The 26666-nt window shown below is 36.3% G+C and overlaps 1 protein-coding gene across 34 annotated transcripts in view; it reads left to right on the forward strand.

Annotated features, from left to right (window-relative positions):
- Positions 1 to 26666, forward strand: part of LOC126470085 (twitchin) — a 515873-nt gene that overhangs the window by 94615 nt on the left and 394592 nt on the right. For 29 of the 34 annotated variants that reach the window (XM_050097601.1, XM_050097605.1, XM_050097618.1 and 26 more), the window contains exons 6-10: positions 11713 to 11866; positions 14834 to 15037; positions 20624 to 20925; positions 21501 to 21721; positions 25419 to 25730. In XM_050097601.1, the coding sequence (XP_049953558.1) occupies positions 11713 to 11866; positions 14834 to 15037; positions 20624 to 20925; positions 21501 to 21721; positions 25419 to 25730 (1193 nt within the window). The remainder of the gene's footprint in view (positions 1 to 11712; positions 11867 to 14833; positions 15038 to 20623; positions 20926 to 21500; positions 21722 to 25418; positions 25731 to 26666) is intronic. The other 5 variants (XM_050097604.1, XM_050097634.1, XM_050097635.1 and 2 more) reach the window with 2 other exon arrangements.

Here is a 26666-nt window from a genome sequence, read left to right on the forward strand (position 1 = left end):
GCTCTTGTAAAACTTTTCTGCAGTATCTTGCAAGTAATCCATAAAATGTTAAATTACTACACTCATGTATTTTATTAAGTTTGGTCTTCATACATTGACCTATACTTCTGAATTTTGTAGTTGACCAGTTATATTATAGAAATTTTCCTCTGTAATAAGATCACTAAACGGTTATTACACACTGAGTAATGTACTGATCATCAGTGTGATATGCAAAACAACCTTTGATCAGTTAATCAGACAGAGTTGTCTCATAAATTAAAGACAGCAGTTGCATTTTTATTTGTAGCAAACAGATAAATAATTCATGACATAGAATCTTATGCAATGATAGAACATTTTGATGGAAAGTGACATGAAATTGCAGGTGGTCTGCCATTTTAGCTGCAACAACAACAACACAAAAATTGCCATAATCAATTTACTTTCACTCTTTAATTTCTTGTCAGACCTGCGAAAGAGTTATATCACTGAATTTGCTTTCTGCTGTTCTGGAACATAGAAATATCATAATTTCATGAAAAAAGTTGATGCCTGTACCTAAGTGATTAATGAAGTTGTGAAATGAAATGTCATTTGGCTAGGGCCTCCCGTCAGGTAGACCGGTCGCCTGCTGCAAGTCTTTTTTTAGGTGATGCCACTTCGGTGACTTGCATGTCAATGGGTCTGATAGGATGATGAAGACAAAACAACACTCAGTCCCTAAGCAGAGAAAATCTCCGACTCACCCGGAAATCAAAGCTGTTCCCCTTAACTTGGCATTCTGCCATGCTGACTACTCAGCTATCGAGGCAGACGAAGTTGTAAAAACACAACAGTCCATTTTTTGTGAGCCCTTGGTCAATATTTGTCTACATGAGAAGAAATTTCAAATATCTTTGATAGAAAAGTCATTTGCTGTAAAAAAAAGTTTGATGCATCACCCTGTATAAATTTTATTAAAAATTAAACCACCAAACAAAGTAAAATATGTGCAAGGCAGACATATTAAAATGTACAAACATTTATAACAGGCACAGTACTCTCAACAGAAAATTCTCAGACAAGAGTCCATGGGCAAAGATAAAAAGTAAATAAGTTTAGATAAATATGAATAATAAGTATTCTTATACTTGTTTGGTGTCTCAGTCAGTCATCTCATAATCAGAGGAAATCATTGCACAGGCTCTAATTTTCTATTGTCCCTTGATCATTTTGTTAATTGAAGTATGCAGTGAAGATTATCAGTGTTAGTCATTTGATTTTGAGTCAGTGTTCAGTGTGTAACCTTATTTGATAAATGGCCACAGTTCTTTGCTTTGTGTCTAAGAGGCACATATCACTACAGCATCAAAGGTGGTAGAGTTGCTTTGCACAGTTTCAGTAATTCTCATGAAGGAGTGGCTGCAAAGCATGATGATTATAATTTTAAGGCAGAGCATTTCTATGCTACATCTGTTGTACACAGGCTTCCACAGTGAATATTTTACACACACACACACACACACACACACACACACACACACACACACACACACACACACACAAGAGAGAGAGAGAGAGAGAGAGAGAGAGAGAGAGAGAGAGAGAGAGAGAGAGAGAGAGAGAGAGGGGGGGGGGGGGGGGGGGGGGGGGGGGGGGAGGGAGAGATGTAAATAACAAAACCTGAATTTATTTAACATTGAGAGTAGCCTTTAATAAGTGTGAACCCTGCAGACATTACAAAGAGCAATGTTTTGGAAACTCACATAAGATTCAAGAATTTTGAAATGTATTGTGGCAGACAATTTGATCTCTCCAACATTTGTTCAAGTAATTTTCTGTCACTTATCAGTGTTGTCCTTGCATAATACATTCAACAGCATGACTCATTATCTTCATTAGGTGCTACCCGAGACTGCCCATCGAATGGAACAGGTCCAGAATTTATACCTATGCTCTTCCCCCTCCATACAAGATTCCAGGCATTCAGTCTGCACTCTGCTTCCCCTTGCAGCCTCTGTAGTCATTCTTTTTTCAGTCTGAAGTGCCCATCTGTGGGCTGATATTCTTATTTTGGTAAGTGGATAGAACACACACATGGTGTTGAGCTTCCTGAGACTCTTGCTGATTTTGGCAGAAAAAGATCCTGAATAGGGCAGATGTATCACAGTTTTTGCCTTATCTTGCTCCTCTTCTGGTAGTGTGTGGTGGAGTAGTTTGTTGAAGGGTCTTCCGAATCTGTTAGGTTGTGAATCCATTCTTGGAAAACACTGATCATAGATGTTCTGTTTCTGCTGCCAAACTATCTATGTGTGGCAAGGTGTGTGCCTTGTGGACCAATGTCTTCAAAATTTTGTTCTTCTGCACTTTGTGGTAACAACTGCTGGCTTGCGGATACAAATCAGTGTGTGTAGGTTTGCGATACATACTGTGGCCAAACAAGCCATCTACCTTCCTCTTGACAAGTATGTCCAGAAAAAGCAACTGACCATCCTTTTCCAGTCCTATGGTGAACTTAATATTTGGGTGATGTGAGTTCAGGTGTTCCAGAAACTCCTTGAGCCTCTGTACCATGAGGCCAGATCACAAAGGTATCAACCACACACCTGAAGAAGTGTGTGGGTTTGTTCTAGCCATCTCTAAGAGACTCTTGGAAGACAGCAGCATTGTGATGTTGGCAGTAGGCAAATGGAACTGCACAGTCATTTGCAGCAGGCTGATGAGTGCAGGATGATGAGAAAGTGTGTCAACTTCTGGGGCACCCTGCATGCAGACTTTTTCGATATTCCCCTACAGTCAAAGGAGACAAGACGACCAGGACTCTCATGAAGGAAACTGGCTTGCCTGACAAGGTCATTAAGCAACTATGTACAATCAAGGGTGTCCAAAAGTATACAAAGAGTGTGTGTCACTTCTCCCAATTGTCAGCAACATTGACACGTAAATGTACCAAACAGTTAAGTACTGGAAGAAACTGCTGTTCTCATATGCAGGGAAGTGTATTCACCACATCCACAACTTGCAGTACGTCTTGCAATGTCTCATGCAACTACATATCACAGTATCAGATTTAATATGTCAGTTCTGATGTGGTATCCCTGTTCACTAGGGTACCACTAAAAGACTCATTGGAACTGATTGCAGAAAAATTTGACATTGCTCTGTTGGGTCTGTTCAGGCATATACTGACCTCAGTTGATTTTCAGTATGGGGCCAATATTATGAAAAGGTTTAGTCATGGGTATACCTTTGTCTCCAGTGGTTACCAATGTGTTCATGGAGAGATTTGAAGATGAGGCATTAAAGACAGCTTGATACAAAGCCACATGCTTCTTCAGGTATGTGGACAATACCTTTGTGATCTCACCTCATTTTATAGATAGGCTAAATGAGTTTCTGGAACATCTGAACACAGGCCTTCCAAATATTAAGTTCACCATTGAGTTGGAAAAGGATGGTCAGCTATTGTTTCTGGATGTACTTGTCAAAACGGAGAGCAAGTGGCTCCTTTGGGCAGAGTGTGTATGGCAAACCTACCCACACTGATTTGTACCTGCATGCCAGCATCTATCACTGCCCACTGCAAAAGCTCTGAGTTGTGGAGACATTGGTCCACAGGGCAACAACCCATTAGGAATCTATTTCTGCCCAGATCAGCAGGATTATCAGAAAACTCAACATCAAGGGTTTGTTCTGTCCACTTAACAAAATAAGATGGCTACTGGGAAATGTGAGACAACCTGGGACAACAAAAACCAAGAATTTATAATATATCTTGCCAATACGGTATGTAACTCATTGGCCAAACAACTAGGACAGTGGACATCAGATGCAAAGAACATCAGAGGCACACCTGACTGAGATAGGCAACTGAGTCAGCCATTGCCAAGCACTGTCTGGAAATCAGTCATTCCATGAACTTTGATGAAATAAGGGTTCTGTCACAGACCCCCAGATACTGGGACAGTGTTATAAGAGAGTCTATAGAGACAAAGGTAACAGAAAACCTCATGAATTTTGATACTGGGTACCAACTCAGTAGCGCCAGGAATCCTGCACCAGAATTGCTGAAACACAATGGGTGCAGCACCAGAACTTCACAAAAAGAAGAACTGAGGGTATGGACATGAGAAACAAGCACCAGATAAGAGCACCATGCACACTGTACTGAAGGCGGAGCATCACAGCATGCTCCTAGTGGGAGTGGACCACAAAGAGAACAGCTAGAACTGCACTTGACCAAAAAGAGAATGCCAGTGTGTAGATGGGTGTGTGAGATCAAAGACGAAACACCAGTATTTGGCCTGGCATGCTAGACTGAAGAGGGAATGCCTAAGAACATTTCTAGTTGGAGCAGACCACAGAGACAACACCTGGAACTACAGAAGAGCATAAAAAAAATGTCAGCCCACAGACAGGCACCCTGGACCAAAAATGGAACACCTAAGGATGCTGCTAGTGGAGTGAAGCACAGTTGGAACACTTGGAACCTACTACGGTGGGAAAGGAGCATATATAAAGATGATGAGACTTACCAAACAAAAGCGCTGGCAGGTCGATAGACACACAAACAAACACAAACATACACACAAAATTCAAGCTTTCGCAACAAACAGTTGCTTCATTAGGAAAGAGGGAAGGAGAGGGAAAGACGAAAGGATGTGGGTTTTAAGGGAGAGGGTAAGGAGTCATTCCAATTCCGGGAGCGGAAAGACTTACCTTAGGGGGAAAAAAGGACAGGTATATACACACACACACACACACACACACGTATCCATCCGCACATACACAGACACAAGCAGACATTTTTTCATTTTATATATATATACACACACACACACACACACACACACACACACACACAGATATATATATATATATATATATATATATATATATATATATATATATATATATATATATATATATAAATGAACAAATTATATATATATATGTATATATATAATAGAGGGAAACATTCCATGTGGGAAAAATATATCTAAAAACAAAGATGATGTGACTTACCAAACGAAAGAGCTGGCAGGTCGATAGACACACAAAGAAACACAAACATACACACAAAATTCAAGCTTTCGCAACAAACTGTTGCCTCATCAGGAAAGAGGGAAGGAGAGGGAAAGATGAAAGGATGTGGGTTTTAAGGGAGAGGGTAAGGAGTCATTCCAATCCCGGGAGCGGAAAGACTTACCTTAGGGGGAAAAAAGGACGGGTATACACTCGCACACACACACATATCCATCCACATGTGTGGATCTGTTCCACTCGAGCAGTATTAGGTAGCACCAGATGAAGATAACAAGTCACATTATTGAAATATCATGCAAGAATGATGCTGATATCCACCAGAATATCCAACACTTCAAGATGCCACTTGTTCACGTAGTGTGGGACTACAGTTATTATGTTTAGGAATTACCGTTACCAATATTGACAAAAAGCACATTTTAACAAATATTTTGTGGTCAGAAAATTGATCATATTATGTGTAACTATGAATTACATATGTTAATTTTCAGTGGAGGACACATACAGAAACTGTTACAGAAATTAAAAGCTAATCACTGACTTGTGATTCGTCAGCTTCTTCTGACATACTTTATGTCAAAATAGGTCACAGATGAACTGCCAGGTGTCAGTGTGCAACAGTCATTGTGCCCGTTGGACACTGACATCCAATAGTTCACCCATGAACTGTTTTGACGTAATCATGGACTTGTTCTAATGGGTTGTGTCCCTTTGAGATTAACCTATGGTAAGCAGGAAATGTTAGTAACCTACTAAGTATATGGGACTGTTATGTGAATGATGATGAGGCATGATTCTTTAGAGAGGTGGCATATCCACATTTAAAAAATACTTACTAAATAATTGAAAAAAAAAATTACTTTTGTGGGCTATGATACGGACCTCCATGCTAGTTGTATCTCTCACCAACTGCTAAATAAAAAGATGTTACACAAAGATGCACTGGAAATATTTAGCTATTGACTGATTGGTAAAATGTTACACTAGACAGAAAAATTTAAATGCTATGTTCCACTCTATATCTGCTAATTGTTTTACTTCTCACTTCCAGCAAAAGTTATTGATTGCATCATTTGCTCTGAATATTAAACAGAAATTGACTTGGAAAATGAAAGAAAATTTTCCAAGTCTGCTGGAATTCATATGAAGTTCTCTATTTATTCTGACATATAACAAATTAAACACTCCTGGTGATTTAGTGATAAATAGTTTAATAGTGTGCTGGTAGTACAGGACCATCATGAAGTGCAATTACTTGTAGGACTATGACTTAAAGACTAATAAAATCATCAAAATTTTATATAAATTTAGTTTTAATCGCTGTTTAGTGTTAGGGATTTGGAAAAGTTAGAAGATAACTCATATTCCATCATAATTATAAGGTCAAAGATTAACAATATTCTCAAGCTTCCACTGTGTCAAATGATTTGATTTCCATGAGTGTTTGGTGAATTACTCTTTGTTCATTGTCATTTGGTACGGACTCCCATGAAGTTAATGGCCATGTCATTATATAGCCTCAATTGCTGGATTCCATGCTGTAGTGAGCTGCAAGCTACCATCTTTATTGAGGTTTTAATGCAATATTTTTTAATGTAAATTGCATTTTTTGTTAAACTATACCAGAAATGACGGATATCTTGCCAGAAATAATTCTGTGCTCACTTTGCAAAGCATATTCTGCCACAACTCATTTCTTAGGATGGCAGAGATTGACTCATCTTTCATATTCTATTCAGCACTGCTGTAAGTGTTCATTTTCTACCTGACCTAATAGTAACCACACTCATGATATATCTTACATATGTCAAGCACTGCAACTCCTATGCCATCCTTCTCAGGCCTCATAGTTTGTTATATTTTGATGGGAATTTAAAGACTGATTTGATGTTGTGTTGCTTCAAGAATCTGCTAACCTTCCCTGTCACTGAGTCACAAAATGGTAACAATGCAAGATTATTGCTCTCTTGCTTGGCAGGTCCACTTGAAATCGGCTGTGAAATCTGGCAGTGGTTGTAACTCTTTCTGTGGAGCAGTTTTTGTAGATGGCTCAGTTCTTGTGGCAGATTTTTTGGCGTGTGGGATGACCTTTTCTTGATGCAGTAGAGTGCTTAAGACAGTATTGTTTTGTACCAGATGGTAGTGCATGTCCTGTATACATTTTGACCTTCAGAATCATACTTGTAAGTGGAAGAGTGAGTAATGAAGAATCTCATCCCTCAGAGACACACCACACACATACATTATACAGTATAAGTGACCCACCACCGCTTCACACAGATAACACATTGTCTATAGCCAGACAACTTGTCTGGCATAGCAGCATTTTCGTTTATGGACAAGTGCATAGAGCTATGATTAAAATTCAGAGTACAAAATTAGATAACTGAATGTCATCACTTTCATATAACTTACCACAACTTGCCTATCAATATGAGCTGGGCATCAAAGGTGCCACACTGCCACAGCTGCTCATTTGCCAGTGAGGTAGTCGCTGGCCTGCTTTGTGCCCTACACTGGCTATAAGAGCCACCCAGTAGCTGGAACTCACTGCCAAGTCCTGCTCCTGCCACTGCTGGTGGCGCAGTATTTCACACCTCCCATCACTGCCATGAGAGATCACTCAAACGCCAATTAAATATGGAACATATAACATTCATGCCCCCAGAACATTTGAAGGCTCCATTGCCAGTCCACTGTGAGTATCAAAACCTGTATAGAAGTCCCTGAGGAAGATGAGCCATATATACAGGCAGAAAAATGTATATATGGGAGAAGAATTATGTATAGATGTGTAGATCCTGGTAATAATAATTTCGTGTGGCTCAGTGGCCTGAAGTAAGTGTTTAAGTTGGGCATCAATTGGCAATTTGTGTGTCCCTGACCAGTTATCCAATTGGGAAAATGGGGAAATGTGACCCACAGCTAACTGTAGAATCCAAACCACATTTTGTTTTTGGCATCTCCACATCATTGAGAGGTGAATGGTAGGTTAAAAAGCAGAGTGAAAAATAAGTGAACAACCTGGGATATGATCTCGCAACCTTTCAGTTTCCAGGTTAACTGCTAGCTGTCATGGCCAGCACAGGTTTCACTCAAGCTCCACTGCTCTGTATAGTTACAACAGCTGTACCACTCGGTGATAATGGTATCATTTTCAAAGTTATTGGGGTCTTTAATTCATCATAGTTCAGAAAATTTCCATGAAAGATTTATGAAGTTTTATGCACAAACTTTCCTCTTGAATCAGTCTAAACTGGATCAAAGTTATTTGGGTCTTTAATTCACCATAGTTCAGCAAATTTCCATGAAATATTTATGAAGTTATATACACAAATGTTCCTCACAAATCAGTTTATCATTCAGTCAAAACAGGATCAAAATCCTTACTGTAGTTCCTGAGATTAGCCTCAACATACAGACAGAAATTGAACATACAGGCAGAAATTGGAACATGGGTACAGACTGAACCTGGGACACCGGACTTCAATTTATATATGTTAGTTAATTAGTCAGTCATGTGTTCCATTGATCAATTCCACAGTAACTGCTATGATGTGTAATGTGTCATGTGCACAACAAATACACACATGAATCAAGGTTCTTTTTTTTTGTTTAAAAAAAAATCCTTAATTTTTTTTATTATCTATCCCATTTCATTAAATGACACAAAATGCAAGGCATTGTCAAGGAGATATGATTTCAATTTATTTTTCAAACTATTATGTCTGTCAGACTATTATGTCTGTCTGGTAATTTATCAGAAAGTTTCACAGCAGCATATGTAAAGAAGATACCTCAACTATGTATGTAGGAGTCACCTCTTTGACTTATCATCTACGACACTGAGATGAGGACCTATACTCTAGTAAAATATCTGGCTTGTCTTATTACTTCAAGTGTTCGTGACTGTGCACATGACATCAAGAATGTGGATGATTACTTCATGTCAGTCAGTTACCACATGACAATGGCTGAATAGTATTCAGTTGAAAGCTCACAAAAATTTAACCACTTCATGCAACATTGTTGAAAGATCGTACATTTTTGTACTGTGGCTGTTGTCTAAAAGTTTGCACCTGCTTGAGTTGAGGGAGTGAAGAAACATTAAAACTCATTAAGATAGATACATGAGTGGTTTGGAATCAGTATGCATGAACAGGGGATGAGCGTAATATTAATGACTAAAAAATAGTCAGAATAATTATGATAAAAAAAAATAGCCTTAAGCTTGAAGTGGCAGATGAACTGTTCAGGTGAAAGCAGTATTGTACAAGTAGCCTTGTATTTGAAGCAAATGGAAAGTTTACAGAAGCTGTCTCTGACCTATTACTTCCTTGCAAGTTCTCAAATTAGAAATATTATTCATGGAAAAATGAGTAAAAAATGTGATCAGGCTGTCTTTGTGTTTACATATCAGTCAGTATCAATGAGGTTTCTTACTAAAGTTAACAAGTTATATTAAATTATTGTATTTTGAGAAATAACTCTTTCAAAATGTTTAATAAAAAGAAAGTCCCCAATTATTTTTTAATTTCTTTGTTCTGATTATTATAGTGTTTTGAATTGGTAATATACCACCCTCATGTGACTCAAATTCAAATGGTTGTTGTAGTTTTATCACAGGAATGTTTCAGTTTCTTTAATTCTGATGTAGGCTTATATTCTGAAGCTTTTGTTGTTTTATATATTTGTCAGTGCATATTTTGAATGCAGCCTGTGTTATACCTTTTTTACAGTGTTGCAGTGTATAATTACACATGTCATGATATATTCAGTGGATGTTATTGGTTTGTATGTGTTTATTTCAATGTTTTGATATCTTTCTTTTCAGGTTTACTAATTAAACTGTTCCTTTTCATTTTCAATAAAGGCAGTGTTAGAATTTTCAGATAAGCTATATTCATCTGGGAGATTATCACCAAATAGTTGTACTTATTTATTTTGTAATTTTACTCTTGCTATAAATTTGGTTGTTATTTTCCATAGGAAAAAGTTAATTCATAAAAATGAATCTGTAGTAACAAGTAAGATAAAATTTAAAACTCAAATACGCTTCTTTGTGATTATCAAAGCTAACATGAAAAGTTGTCAAGTGTCTGGAGCTTGAAATAATGACACAACTTTCCATATAATTTATAGGAATAAGAGTATGAACCAGTGGCAGATTACTATAGGACAAACACGTCTGGTTCATACTCATTAACAGAACAATCTTTCATGCTGTTTTTTTTCACTTCATGATGAGTGTCAAAAGCTTTCATTACTAAGCTGTTCTCATCATCACATTAATCTCACTGAGGTCACTCTTTGGCAATATTAATGAAATATATTTATAGGGAAAAGTGTTGAAACTGTGGCAGGTGTCACAGTCAATTGGGGGGGGGGGGGGGGGGGGGGGGGGGAATCTATAAAAACTGCACATGAATAGTGATGTTCATGACAGCTACATTTTATGATTTATCAGTTTCTGTCACATATTTTCAGTCTGGCAAAGAGTATAACCTGGTCCTGATTTTGTATAATTTTATTACAAATCAGTGAAAATGAACACTGTGGAAACAATAATAACTGTGTTTTGTACTCTAATCCTTAAATGTTTGCTGACTGATTTAAATATGTTCCATAATCATAATATATGACAATTCCTAAGATCATAAAAATATTCTGAAAATGTGTTCGATATTGAGAGTTAATCACATTACTTTAAATTATTCATGGCTGTCAGCTGTTGGAAGGCAGCTGGCAACATTTTAAATCTTGCAAAGATAATGAAAATCAATACAATATACATAAAATAGAGACAAATAAGGAGTAGATGTACTATGAGGAAGGAAAATAAAATTTATTTATGGACTTCTCAAGTAATAATAGAACATCATAGAGATCAGTTAAAGACTTGCAATGAAAGATTAGAACCAAAATATTTCAGAAAATCTTGAAGGTCATCTGAGTATTAAACAACTTGGCAACCTTAAAATATGTTTCAAATTTAAATATTAAACAGTGTTGATAGTAAAGCAATTGAAAAATTTGAAAATTTTAATTCATTGCTCACATGTTTAATATAGCAATGATGTATACAGGATGCAAGATACAGATGGGAATCAACATGTGGTTTGGAATCAACATGCATTTTGCTGGCCACAAATGTAAAAATAACAACAGTATCTCATTTGCTTAAGAAAATTATACTATACATAATTAACACAGTTTAATTTCCAAGACACCTGTATGTACAGTGAAGGGAACAATAAGGAAGTTCATACAATATTTTTCTATCATTTCACAGCACTATAAACAAAAATATAAGTATTTTGCATATCTTTTCATATTTTACAAAATACACAAATATCGGAGGTGGTAGGAAAGTTTCTCTATCTTCTATTTTTTGCCTGATTATAAGCAAATGAATACTATCACTAATTTTCAATTCTCTCTGTATAACATTAAACTCTTTTCTTTCTTGAACTTTCAGAAAAGCCTTCAGTCCTGTGGGACTATCTTGCTGGAACTGATGTAGTTTTTGTTTGTTTCTTTCTTTCCTTTTTCATTCTGTTTCTCTGTTTTGTTTATTTCTATCTGTCATTCTTTTCTTCTCAGAAAAACTAGTCAGGAAGCAAAAATTGCTCCCAGAAATGTGAAATTTTAGAGTTCTATTGTCAACTTCCTTAAAAAAAAGAACTCATAAAATAGTCCGTTTAGGTTCCTTTCTCAATATAGGCGATGAAGCACCTGTACCTGAGGATGGAATCAAGCCAACCTTCACAGAGAGACCTGTAATAACGCAGTCAGAAGATGGTGCAAAAGTTACATTCGAGTGCCGACTTGTAGGAGACCCAAAACCTACTATAACATGGTAAGTGTAATCGCACAACATTTCATATACAATACTGTGTTACTATTATACAAAGTCTTCAGAGATCTGAATTTATTTTTTGAGATAAATATCATTATTGTATTGGGTACCATATCCTTGGAAACACTTTGTCAAATGTATTATTATTTTTTAAATATTTAATGCAAATTTCTTTGGAATCATTTGTGTACTGGAAAATGGGATTGCAGCTTGAAACCTAGATTGTACAAAAATAATAAAGTTTTGTGAAACATGGAAAAAAAGGTTTTACTTAGCAAATACAATATAGTGTGTTTCACCAAGCACTCAGTTGAATCAATTAAAAAAAATCACACACACAGTGAAAATATGATTTCCAAAAAAAGGAAATGTGGACATAATGACTACATATAAAGGAACATGAATTTAAAGCTGTTGCAATCATGAAAAGTCAGACCTAAGAAATGTGATTATTCACATGCTGTTCCAAGATATGATGCCATTTCAACATGTTTTATCCCCATTTTAATTGTCATTTGGAACATAATTTCAGTAGTACTATTCTTTAGTGGGTTTATTTGATTTTCAGTTACTGTCTTTAATTGACAAATAGGCAGTTATTTAATTGTATGTGCTTCCTACTTTTCGCTTATAACTGCCTCTTCTAACCACCACTTCCAACAGCTGTTATCTTTGTTTAAAATACTCCACTTTTTAGTCCCTGGATGTACTAGCACACAAAATCTAATTCTCCTTTCCTCCTCTGCCACAAGTACCATTTGTAATACCACCCACAAACAACAGAGGGAATATCAAACTCTGCGTAGAACAGTTGCAAGCCAAATCCCAAAGACATTGTTCTCCTCCTCCCTGAAATCATCCTTTCAAGCATTCCAGGAATTACTCACTTCCAGCATTGCCTCTCAACCAAGACCTGACACAGTACAGATTTATTGCAACCTTTATGGTGTGAACTCATGATGAAGAAGAACCACCCCACTTTCTGCAACAGCAACAGCATAACCCCTTTCCCCAACTCAAACTAACCTCGCCTTGTAGAGCAATCTTCCTAACTGAAGCCCACATCCAAACCTCAGCCCATGTAAAACCAACTAATAAACAACATTACCTACTCTTTGATAATGGTCACCCCTTCCACATGAAAAATTTCTTTTGCTACAGTGTAGACATCCACAGTAATGTACCTGTTCCTCCACTGAATACCCCAATACCTTCACTGAAAACCTCTCCTAGGCATTCCTCTCCCACAGTTACTCCAAAGATCCTATTCACATGTAAATCTAATGGATAGTACACTTCTTTCACCCTTTATCTAATACAGTGTCCACTTCCAGAAAAACCAGCAATACCCCACTCCCTCTTGTGATTCAGTAACGTCCTGTCCTTAAATGCTTCAGCATATTAGTCTACCAAGGTTATGAATTTCTCAAGTCAAGCCCTGAAATGAGATCCTCACTCCCAGTATCCTCCCACACCACTCATTGTTACCTTCTGTCACCCTTCCAATCTTCAAAACATCCTAGCCAAACCATATGACTTTCCCAAACCATTATCCCTAGCCTAAAGTTCCTACCTCTGCAATCCTTCCTATTGTAAATTGTGTCCCACACACTCAGTCACTACCATCTGCTCTAGCCCCACAACTGATAAATACTACAATATCAAAGGCAGGATAACTTTTAAAACCACACATGTAATAACTTGTAACTAACCTGCATCAATTGCACACCATTTTGTATGGGAATGACCACTACTAACCTGGCTGAGTGCATCAATGGGCATAGAGAAACTGTCTGTATTGCAAATACCTAGTACCCAGTTGTTGAAAATTCTTTTCAGTTTCACTAGAGGGATGCGAGTGCCTGCTAAATCACACAGACTATTTCCCTAAACTCCAGAAATGGGGACATGTCTTCTACCATATCCTTGCATTGACATACTTCTATAGGTCACATCTGTTAACGCATCCCCACTACCTGGTTTATCATTATTGTTTGTGCATATATTCAGTTCTCTTGCTCTATCCTATCTTTACTTCACTGTCCTCATCTCACCTGGACTTAAAGTGACACAGTGCTTACTAATGTGTCATCTTTGACCTACTCTGTGTAACATTTTCCCCTTCATCTTAGTCTACCGCACACTCACTACAGATTGGTCCCTCTCATCCTGGAGTCTGAGTAAGCTGCCCTTCCCCTTTCAATTTCTGCAACCTATTCCTCTGTTCTCTGTGAGGAAGGAACTGGCTCCTGAAGGTAAGCATTTACCAGAGATTCTGCCTCATAAAATTTTTTGACACCTACGTGTTTTAATGAGTGATATATGTTTTTATGCTTGTGATCAAAAATTTGCAATTGATTTACTGACAATCCACATGGATTGTCTGTGGTATGTGGAATGACATTGATGAATACTATCCTCATTAGGAACAGCAATATATTGCTGCCACGATGTATGAGAAATTTTGACCTTTGTAGTGCTTACTACATAAATTGGGCATGGGCAACCTTATGTGATCTGGGGGCCTGATTCAAAAACTTTAACTCAAAGGCTGTATTGTCACGACATGACAAAAGTCCATAAAGTCAAAACTATAGCATCTGTGACTTCAGTGTTTATGAGGTAACACACATGTATGAATTACACCCCTTTCTTGATGTGCCATATCAACAAATTACGCGTCAAATCTCTTGTTTTCTAGAAAACTTTTATTTTAAGTCTACACGGAATTTCTTCTGTGGGCTGAATTGAATACAGTTGCAGGCCAGATATGGTCCTTAGGCTGCCAGTTGCCCACCCGTGGCATAGATGAATGATAAAATGCCCCTATTGACTTGTGCCTCCAGTTACTCTTTCTCCTGTGCCTGTGTCACCTAAAATTTTAATATGCTATTTGTTAATGCAAATCTCAAAGTTTTGGTGTCGTAGAATATTTGTTTCATGAACCTAATTTTTTTTGTATTGAAGGTACCATGGCAAGAAAATGATAAAGGAAGCTGGGAGATATAAGATGTCTCTTGTACAAGATCAGAAACTATATTATTTAGCCAGGTTAGAAATTAGTTCAGTGGAAACTGAAGACGGTGGTGAATACAAAGCTGTAGCAAAAAACAAACTTGGTGAAGGTACTGCTTCCATAAATTTGAATTTTGAAGGAGGTGATAAACCAAAGTAAGTATATTATTGACAGACACGCAAACTTCATAAAAGAATAACCCTTGTTTTTGCACACATTAACTGATAATTATATTTTTTAGTTACAAGACAATGCTTTGTTACTGCTCTCTTGTGTTTTAAAACTGAATATGCTTCCTTGTTCTCTTACACTTATATTTCTTTACTACAGAAGAAATAAAGTGAACTAATGAACTAATTTGCCTGTGTGAAACTTTATTCAAAAAGCTTCCATTTCAAGCTAACATGTAAAGTTACACATAGTGCTAAAAATTATACAGAGTGGGTGAAACTAAACTGACCTGAAAAGTATTTTCAGCATTTTGTGATAATAAAACTTAAAGAGCTTAGCAACAACTGCATGTACATTAATTGTGACTATTTTCAGGACTTTTCTCCTGTCATTAAGTAAGGTAACTTCCTTCATGTCAGATTGGTATTTATTTTGGCCAACCTGTGTCATCATAGGGGGAACTGTAATCATCATAAGAGCTTTAAAAGATTATGCAATTCATCACATTTAAATCTGGCATATCAGTAGTATATTCTTAACAAAGCACAAATTTAGCCTGTGGTGTCACTGCTGATGAGTGTAATCGTTTCATTTGCATTGAAATTTCTTTCCCCAAACAACTTGGCACATTTTAACATTCCTGTCGATATGAACTTTTAAAAATTCAACTTACATGTGTGACTTAAAAAATGGAAACAACATGGAAATTATTTTTTGAGGTGATAAATTTCTTCAATCATCTGCTTTTGTGCTACAATTAGTCCTTAACCAGCATCATTTTCATGGGCTAACAGTTCATATGATCCAGAGGAATGTCCATATACAAAGTAAATAAACCACTGTATGTGGCATCCAGAAGCTACAGACATTTTTTCCCATTGAGACAGCTGCATTCAGTTTCTGTTGCTGCAACATGTTACAATAAGAGCTATGGGAATCATACATCTACACAAGAGTTGCTGTATACACAGCTATTAACATAATATATAAATCAAATTTGGAATGTGATATATTGTTAATATCTGGTAAAAATTAGTTTAACACTTATTAGGTATGATTAAAAATTAAAATTTATAGTAAATTTATGCTCTACTGGTGGTAACCTTATTATTGTGTGTACCTTACACACTAAAGAATCACTTAAATCAGTAAGAGCAATGCAGTGAACAAATATCAGCAAATAAAAAAAATGGGAGGAAGCTATAGTCTCACTATCTTGTCTCTTTTGGTGCTTTTTGCCACTAGTCCAAACGTGTTTTTTTTTCTGTAACTGAGCTTTCTTTTTCTGAACATTTTCCTGTCACTGTTTGTTTTATGCCTCACTAATATGTGCCTCACTTTTGCTTTATTGGTGTTTTTTTTTTTAATTCATTCTTAATTAGCTGTTCACATTTCTTCAACATTGTATTCAGAATCATAACATTTTATAACCACAAGATCAATACTTAATGAGTAATGTGTAATTCTCACATTTCAAAGGACCAAACAGGTGGTCTCATGGTCTAACCAATGAACTGATTTTTTAAAGTTTTCATAAATTGTAAGGAATATGTTCCACCTGCTACCGAGAGTTTAGTTCTCCACCACCAATGAGTATGGTTTGTCAAGTCCTGTGATAAAGAATTGTGAGGCTTTTATGAATTTTATGATGCATGATCACTCATCTGTGTGTGAACGTATATTTTGCAATAGTTTTCAGTCTTATATTTTGACCATCATCTGAAACTTGTGTAAATAGTAAACAAGCAAATATATGATAGCTTTACATACATACATGAGGCAGTGCCTTGCTAATTAGTAAGCACTTCCATAAAATTGGCATTAGTTGTGCTTTTATTTCCCCATACATGATTTCAGAAACAGATGATGAATTGTAAATGTTACAGTGTAAAATCTAAGGGATTATTAAACACACAAAATAGAATATATATGAGCCAAACATTGCCAAGCATAATGTAGTGTACAGTATTGCAATACATAGATAATGATTGACTTTTTAATCTAAAACTTGTTGCCAAATAAACATTTGCTATATAGCTGAATGATTGTGCATAATGAAATTCTGAAAATTTCTTACTGTTTTGGATCACCTACTGTCTTATTAACTTCTAAGTCTTTTCAATCCAGTCTTCTATTACTTTCTTATGCTCCCTATGGTAGTAAAAGTTGATTAAACTGATGAATTCTGCTATTAATGATAATTTTTTTTAACATTGAAATATTATAAAAATTGATTGTGCACTTCGTAACTGTTTTTTACCATCTACTAAGAGAAAAAATGTTAAGTTCACAAGATAGTAAGCTACCTTCCATGTGCCTGACAATGTACTATACCATAAACATTCATCACTAACCAAACTGCAATATTTGAAATCTCAAACTGGTGAGCTATTTCAAAGTTTGGAATTTTGCATTCCCTTTTCGTTCATGACAGTTAATCTGTTGATGATTAAGGGGGTCCGATACTTCAAGCCTACTTATTTTATCCACACATGCAAATTTTTCACTGTTATAAGTATTGTGTAACATATGTACAATGCCATTCAGTTTTAATTTAAAGCACTGTACTAGCATCAAATATCTTTATGGTCATACTGCATCTGAAATAAATTGTACAGTTGCAAATAGTATTCTTCATCACATGTTGTTAATTTTATTGCACATATATTTAACTGCACATCCATCTTATGCTAAGTGCAATAAACAGAATATTGTCATGTAACTGAAGTGGTGAATCCTGTGGACCACAATTTTGTAAAAGACATAAGCATGGCTGTAAGTTCTTGTTGAATTTTTCTAGCATTCATATGAAGGGTCACTTGCTGTTGTGCACAGCTCTTTCATGTTTAGCATGTTGGTTTTGACAAGAATTATCATATTTCACCAATAAACTACACAATGAATATTCATCTGGCTGCACTATAGTCCAATGCTAACAAGGAACCCCTTGAGTGTGAAGTCGCAAATTCAGTCTTTGGTAAGGCTCATTTGAAAGTTTTGTGTTAACAACTATGGTGGGAAAAATATTAGCTGCTAATGACTCACCATACGCATCTGGAGGGCAACAGAAAATAACTGTCTGGAAAGTGCAGAGATCAACCCTCCATGGGGTGTATGCATTACACTTCACAAAATGGGCATGGTCAACATTCAAGAAATGTTCAAAAGAAACCATTAACTTGCACCATGAACACCAAATGGAAAATGGCATGTCACAGTGATCACAAAGGTTCGCACCATCAAGATCAAAGGCGAATTCCATGGTAATTACAAACCATGCAAGATGTTCAGCTAGGTATACAGTCTTGAAGAATGCATGTAGGATCATATTGGTGTAATGGGGTAATGAGAACTGATATAATGTGATGGCATGCAACTGAATGCAAAACCATCTCTTGTGGAGCATATTGTGAAATTGGCTGTCACTTAAGGCATAGCTGCAGACAGTGCGATAATATGTTTTATAGTCATGGAAAAAACAACCATCCAGAGACTGAATTTGTCCAGTGCTTCCAGATGGTATGAACTGCAATGTTACACACTTATCAGGAGGAATAGTTCACGCTAAAGGAGTATGATTTTTATACACAGACTAGGAATCAAGCAGAAGCAAGTTATTTTGACCAGCTATTGGACAAAATCAGTGCTCATACCATCTAGTTGTATTTGACGTATGCCCATTTTCCCACTCTTGCTTGCTGTAATGTAAATATTCCATACTGCACTTGCAAGATCACTCACACGAAAAGGAATCATAGGGGACAGAGCACCTCCAACTTCTCACAGCACAATAAATAACTTTCCGGCCAATTTACATCTGGATTATTAGTCAACATAATTGTATATGAATGCATAAAGATATTGAAGTTAGTTGATCTTGAAACAACTCCCTTGGTACCTCTAATTTCCAGGTTTCATGTCATCTGCATTTGCTCTTCAAATCATAATTGATTGGAGTTGAAAGCAAAGTCTTTCCTGAACAATTGGATATGTTTGTTTATCTCATCTTCAAATTTTTAGGCCCATTCCATAGTTTGCTGTGCATCATCAAGTTGACACTTTGTTTAAAATTTCATTATCTTACATTTTACAGTTCTGTAACACTGTTTGAAGTTATGCAACCATCCACTGCTTCCCTTGAAATCACTGTAACCTATTTTGCATGCAATTTGACATGCATTATGTAGTAGGTCACTATCATGTACATTGTGTGAATTGTATCAAGCATCCTTCAAATCCGAAAACACCAGTTTTTATAAGAAGTACGCTTTTTTCTACCTTGAATCTCTGTAGTTTTTCTTATGTAGTACACATTCATATTGCTGCAGACTTATTCAAAATCTGTTCATAATTGTTTTTTTCTATGCTGTGAATGATCTTACATGTACTAATTATGTTTAGTACCTGCTCCTCGGGCAACAATTGGCTGTTACTGCATTTCACTGGAGATGGGATTTGTGTCTCCCTGTCCAAAAAGGATGATGAACTACATGGCTTGATAATAGTTTCAGTATCACTTTCACTTGTTAACCATGTATCGTCATCATTACACTCCTCATATACATTGTCCGCACAGTGGAGCATATATGAAAGCACACATTCCACTGATTCATCTTGCAGAAACACTAATATTTCATCTGCCACTTCTTTCTCATTCTGAAATTCCTTGGCTTCGTTTCTGATGAAATGGCAGCTTTGGAAAATGTTGTAGATATAATGCAATGTTTGCTTTGTTTATCATTGCCATTGCTTTGCTTTGTATCAACACCACTAGCACTGTAGCACTGTTGTTAGTTACTCATTGACTAAACAGTTCAACTATGCTGTGTAGTGTCATGCTGTGCCCACCATTGAATACCTCTGGTTCCATCCCCTGTTGTCATTAGCAACCAGTATTGTGGTAGCACGGTAGACAATATGTGGGGCGTTGAATACCATAAAAATTGTTGTCCTTTTGCGACCTTGCACTCAAGGGGTTCCTTGTAAGACAGATTTTAATTTTGCAGGGCTGTAACTCAGACATGAAATAAATGAACCTTACTTATTTATTAATGATTCCTTAATTATTGTATATAACTGATACAGTGATTTTTTCTGTGTATTAGCAGGCAGTGATTTTTCATGTTTTGCTTGAGAAGAGATAAATTTCAAGCTATTTAGTTGAGATACAGGTTTTCATTTTGGTGTGAAATATATCACTACTAATGTCAGGCATCTGAAATTTGTCAACAATTATATCAGCTGTGCTTGCTATCTGATCATCAGCCAGATGAGTGGGTAAAGCAGTCATCCAAATATCTACTGAAAATGAAATGCATAATAACACAAATCAATATCCATAAATTTATTTCGTTGTCAATTATTTGTAAAACCATTGCAAAATTGGAGACTATTTTTCATCTTTAATAAATCACCTCTGCATGAGAATTTTACTTTTGCAATATCATAAAGCTTCATTCACTCATTAATTTCTGTGTTTTGCATCACAGAAAGTTAATTTTGCTGTTACTTTTATACTTAAAGTGCTTTCAATGCATCACATACAAATACATTTCTTTTGTTTTTATCAGGATTCCTGATGGAAAAGCTCCCCGTTTTCCAAAGAAACCAACAATACGTCAAGAGGGCGAAGTGTTAGTTATGGAATGCATATTAGAAGCAAATCCTGTTCCTGAGATAACTTGGTACCAAGGTTCCAAGATAATTTCAGATAGCAACCGTGTTCGCATGTCTCGGAAAGCTACAGGCAAAGACACATATCTGTTGACACTAGAAATTTCCGGTCCTACGAAGGAAGATGGTGGGAACTATCGGTGTAACGCCTTCAATAATTTTGGCGAGAGCAATGCAAATATTGCATTGAACTTCCAAGGTATGCTAACATATACATGAAGAAAATGACAGTGTACCAGAACAGTCAGCTTTACCAAACTCCTGTGTTACTGAGTACTGATAGTCTCTTCATTGTTTTTTTAATTTATTTACTATATTATTTTCATGGTATGCTGCTGTAACAGTTTTTAAATTGTTTCTTATGTTCAGTTGTCTTCATTAGAATGTGTCTGCATATTTTTAGTTACACATACTTTTCCAAAGTGAAATTTAATCTTGATAATGCCCTCCTTTTTCTAGTTTTCAGTTGATAATGTTCGCTCACCCCTGGATGCACTGCAAGAAGAAAAGAAGCCTGTTATTGAACCCAAAGTCCCCATTGCATGAGTTCTCCTCCCATTTCTCCTTGATGGTGTGTCAGACAGCTGGTATTCAGAAAACTCTTGTGTGACATGTAATCTTAAAATTTTCCCTCTTGTTCTGTGTATAAACTGTCCCGTGTATTCTGTTGTGCTTGCTTATTTTTTTGTGTGTTTTCAGCAGTTTACTACATTTATAGCTTATGCACTTAGTCAAATTTTCATGGGTTATGAACAATTGCCATTTACTTTATAGGTGGAGATGAAGGTGGATTTGCTCCTTCCTTCATAGAAAAGCCAAGAATTATTCCAAATGAAACTGGCACTCTCATCACAATGAGATGTAAATGTAAAGCAAAGCCAAAGCCTCAAGTTACTTGGTACCGTGGAACAACAGTTATCAAAGAATCATCTAAAATTAAGATACGGACTGTTGATAAAGAAGAAGATACCTATGAACTCACTCTGGAGATTAAGGTAAAGAATACTGGTATTAACTCGTTAATTGAGCAAACTGAGAAGATACCAAATTGTGACTTTTTTCTAGGCAGTGTTTGAGGGCATCTGTGTTGAGAGGTTTTTATCAACAAACATAAAAACGGGCATGATAGAGTGAAATTGTTAGTAGAGCAACAGTTAATGAGTGTGAAGCAAGTGTGTGTAACCAGAGTATACTTTAAGGCACTGAAGTTTAAATTGGTATGAGCTCCAAATATGTCTGTAGCACTTACTGAAGAATAAATCAGTTCTCTGTAATCCAGCATCTTGACTTTTTCCTAAGTCTCATCATAAATCTGGTGTATCTATTAACTTAAGTTAGTGTGGATAACATCGTCAGTGGACAAACTAAAAACACGTAGGAGTATATCAATGTTTTGCTTGTTCCTCGATCACAGTTAAATTTCCTTTTCTGATTGTTACCCAATTAATTTTTAGACTTATTCATTGCCACCAATAAAACCAGTTCTGAATTTAACTTTCGTGTTGCTTTCTAACATAATGACATGCGATATAATAGAGAACTGCTGTTAATGAAACTGCTTAACTAGCATATAATGTGTTGTAGCATGAATTAGAAAGCTCATAGCTCATAACAATAGAGCAGTTTATTTTTGGAAAATACACTGCCGGAAAAAAAGTTGCAGTACCAAGAAGGAGCTGTGCGACATAAATGAAAATTGGTAGGCATGTTTCTACATCTGACAGATGATGTCTAATCAGATTTTGTACCAGTTGAATAAGAGTGGCATTAGTAGCACCACTATGAGGATGCAAATCAATGCTGGCCAAAGTGGCCGAGCGGTTCTAGGTGCTACAGTCTGGAACCACGTGACTGCTATGGACACAGGTTCGAATCCTGCCTCGGGCATGGATGTGTGTGATGTCCTTAGGTTAGTTAGGTTTAAGTAGTTCTAAGTTCTAGGGGACTGATGACCTCAGAAGTTAAGTCCCATAGTGCTCAGAGCCATTTGCAAATCAATTTTACTTTAAACGCACGATGTAACGGTTGTGAACATTCGTTACCTTTGAGACTGGACATGGTGAGTTGATGTTAGTGATGAATGCCTTTAAGGCACCAAAGATACCATTATCAACACCTCAATGAGTTTGAGTCTGTTCATGTAATAGGGCTGAAACTGGTAGTTCCTTCTGTGATATTGCAAAAAAACTCGGCAGGAATGTAGCCACTGTACATGACTACTAGCAGCGGTGGTCACAAGAATGATGGTCGCAAAAAGACTGGACTCCCAAAGGCCACATGGCACTACTGAGAGGGAAGAGTGTCATGATCAGCAAAGGGCTCTGTCACATTGTACTCCATCAGCAACTTGGGCAATAGTTGGCACCACAGAGACACAATGAACAGTTACAAATTGGATACTTCAAGGATATCTCCGAGACGGTTCCGTGTCTACGTGCATTCCACTGAACCCAAACCACCACCATTTGCGGCTTCAGTTGTGTCAAGTGAGAGCTCAAAGGAGATCATTTTATAGGTCTGTTGTGTTTTATGGTGGAAGCTGGTTCTGTCTTGGTGCCAGTGATGGCCATGCGTTCGTTAGGAGTGGCCAGTTGAAGGCTTGCAACCAGCCTGTTTGCATGCTAAACAGACTGGACCTGCACCAGGAATTATGGAAGGGTGCAGTTTTGTATGACATCAGGAGCTCTGCTGTGGTTATCCCATGCACCCTGACTGCAAAACAGTACATCAGTCTGGTGATTCGACCTATTGTGCTGCCATTTATGAACATTGAGCACATATGGGACATCATCAGACAACAACTCCAGCATCATCCACGAACAGCATTAACCATCCCTGTGCTGACCAACCAAGAGCAACAGACATGCAACTGCCTACTACCAACTTACATCCAGCACCTGTACAATACAATGCATGCTTGTTTTCATGCTTGCATTCAACATTCTGGCAATTACACCAGTTGTTAATGTACCAGCATTTCACTTTTGTAAAGGCTAATCCCCACTTACATTAACCTGTGATCTTGCAATGTTAATCACTTAAATATGTTACCTAGACAAATGTATTTCTAAAATTTCGTTACTGTACGTTAATTGTTTTTTGGTGGAATGTGTTTTTTTTTTTTTTTTTTTTTTTTTTTTTTTTTTTTTTTTTTTTTTTTTTTCCTGTCAGTGTACAAACCTCTCAGTCCATAAGATGTAAACACTGAACAAAATTTCAAAATTTTGAGTCACTTAACAATAAAAAAAGTGACATATTGTCACAAGAAATGCTGAAGTTATTATTGCAAAATGTCTGAATTATTACTTGTTCTTATAACTTACACTGTCACTAACAAACAGTCAGAAAAAAAATCTTGGTTCTGTAGCAAAAGTTTGAAGTATTCTAAGTGCTTGGCTTCATTTAAATGGATTGGAAGTAATTGTTTCAGAAATCTGTATGGTAAATCCAGAAATAAACAATCAAGATACCAGTATATTAAAACCGGTCATAACTAAGAATGTGGGGAAGAAGTTGATGATGTAAAATTTATTGTATTAAAGTTAGACAATAATTTAGACTGGAATAGGTATGTTGTTTCTTGTAATGTTAATTAAATAGCTGTATGTTTATGGGATAAATATTATCAAGTGGTTCTGGCACCAACACAAGAAAAGTAACATACCATAACTGATACAGTGATTCCTGACTTTGAGTTGCCAGTCAGTGATGTTTCAGGTTTTTTATCAGTTTGCTTGACAATAGACAGATTTACAGTTACTTAGCTGAATTGCAGGTTTCATTTTTAGTTTGTTGCAAATAGAGATTATTTTCATTTGCCATGAAATACTTCTGGATTGTAGACCACATCAAGTTGTAAGATGTAGCAAAGTTTCAGGCACTATTGCGAATTCCTTCATAGAGATTCTCTGAAGACAAATAAATATATTGCTCTGTAGCATTTATGTTATTATTATTATTATTATTATTATTATTATTATTATTACTTTTTGTACATTCAGCAAACCTATTTTTTCTATGTTTTTCTTTTTGTATCAGTGTCCCTGTTCATGTTGTCCCCTGTGATCCTTCACTGCTATTTGTACTCTGTGATTTATTTTGTGATTACCTCTCAACATTGACCTATAGATTGCTAGCAATTCATTGTGAGTACGTAGATATTTAATCTCAATCATTAGTCCATTGCTACTTCCAACTCCTTGATGATACTTTGTGTCTCTGCTGATAAATAATTTGGACTAACTGTCCTACACTACGACACTCATGTATCTTATTTTTTTATTTTACACTTCCTATCTGCCCCTTTCTCCTAGTGAAGGAATGGCTTGGAAGTTCTAAAAACTGGAGTCATTTTCTGTTTCTCAAATTTATTGGCTGTCACTCATAATGGAATTGTTCCTTTTCAGAAATCTGTGTGTAGATGCTGGTCCTTTGTCCCAAATTATATTAAACACTGAATATTAGTGGAAACCTCTTGTATTAATGGTTCTTTGTCCATATCAAAATTTTTTCAGTATCCACACATAAAATCCCATCTTATTTTCTAATTATTGCAAAAAAATTGTTTAAAATCATCACCATTATTGTTTTTTTGTCTGTATTATGTAATTAAGGGACTAAACGTGACAATCACTGTGTTCTAACATTACAAAATCTGTACATGAGCCCTAAAGGATAGTATTTTCTTCGCAGGATCCAACTGGACCAGATGGTGGTATTTATCGGTGTCATGTGAAAAATGAATTTGGTGAAAGTAATGCCAACTTGAATCTCAACATAGAAGCAGAGCCTGAACCTGAAGGGGATGGTCCAACTTTCATTGAAAAACCACGTATTGTCTCGGAACAAGGCGGAAAACTTGTCATCATGGAATGTAAGGTCAAAGCAAACCCCAAACCAACAATAGTATGGTACAGAGAAGGAAAAGTTGTGAAAGAATCTTCAAAAATTTCAATGAAGGTGGACCAGAAGGGTGACACATACCACATCATTCTGGAAGTGAGGGTATGTACAGCGAATCTTTGACATGCTATTAATTTCATTCTAAAAGTTACAGAAATTATTAAATTGATTGTAAATTGGAAGTAATGGAAATAGTTAAATGTAAATTGAATTTAATCACTTGAATTTATTTTGAAGGTGTAAATTGTATTTCAAGTTTTGCTTTAGCATAATTTTTCTCAACAATACAGTTTCTTTCACAAAAGAAAAAGTAATGGGATATGGAAATAAATTAAAATACTTGTTGAAAATATCAAATAATGCTTTATTTCTGTTGTTTGGTTCAAAATCCCACATAAAATGAGACAAGTAGTCAAAAGAGTTTGATAGTATCTACCCACATGATTATCTCATTGTCTGGTACTTAACAGATTGACATTGGATGTTCCAATGGGTGTGATATGTCCTGTTAATGAGACCCACTATCATTATTTCCATTTGCAACAGTATTATGAAATAACCCACTGAACAAGTAAGCGATTACAATTTGATTTGTATATTTCAAGAGGACTTACAGCAAGTGTCTGAAATATTTATTCATTGGAACACATGCACCACTACCAATATTGTAGCGCTCACCTTGTCTGCTATCACATGTCATGTGTAATAATATATATGCATGTTGATGGTAATGATAACCTCAGTGCAAATGCATAAAATGCCCGATTTATCATACACCTGCTGTACCAAAAATTGTGTCTTCCTGTTGGACATATATAAGCAGCTTGCTGGTAATGATAACTTCATTGTGGATATGCAATATGTCTGAACTCTTGATGAGGATGATCATCAGTAGATGCTACATGTGTAGTGTGTCACAAGATGAGAATTTGGACTGGAGAGAAGTGTGTCCAGATAGCCGAAGTGGCTAAGATGACCACTGGCTTAAAATGGGAAATCCATATTCGAGTCCCGATCTGGCACAAATTTTCACTTTTT

This window comes from Schistocerca serialis, chromosome 3 (genome assembly GCF_023864345.2).
Source record: "Schistocerca serialis cubense isolate TAMUIC-IGC-003099 chromosome 3, iqSchSeri2.2, whole genome shotgun sequence".
Lineage (NCBI taxonomy): Eukaryota > Metazoa > Arthropoda > Insecta > Orthoptera > Acrididae > Schistocerca > Schistocerca serialis.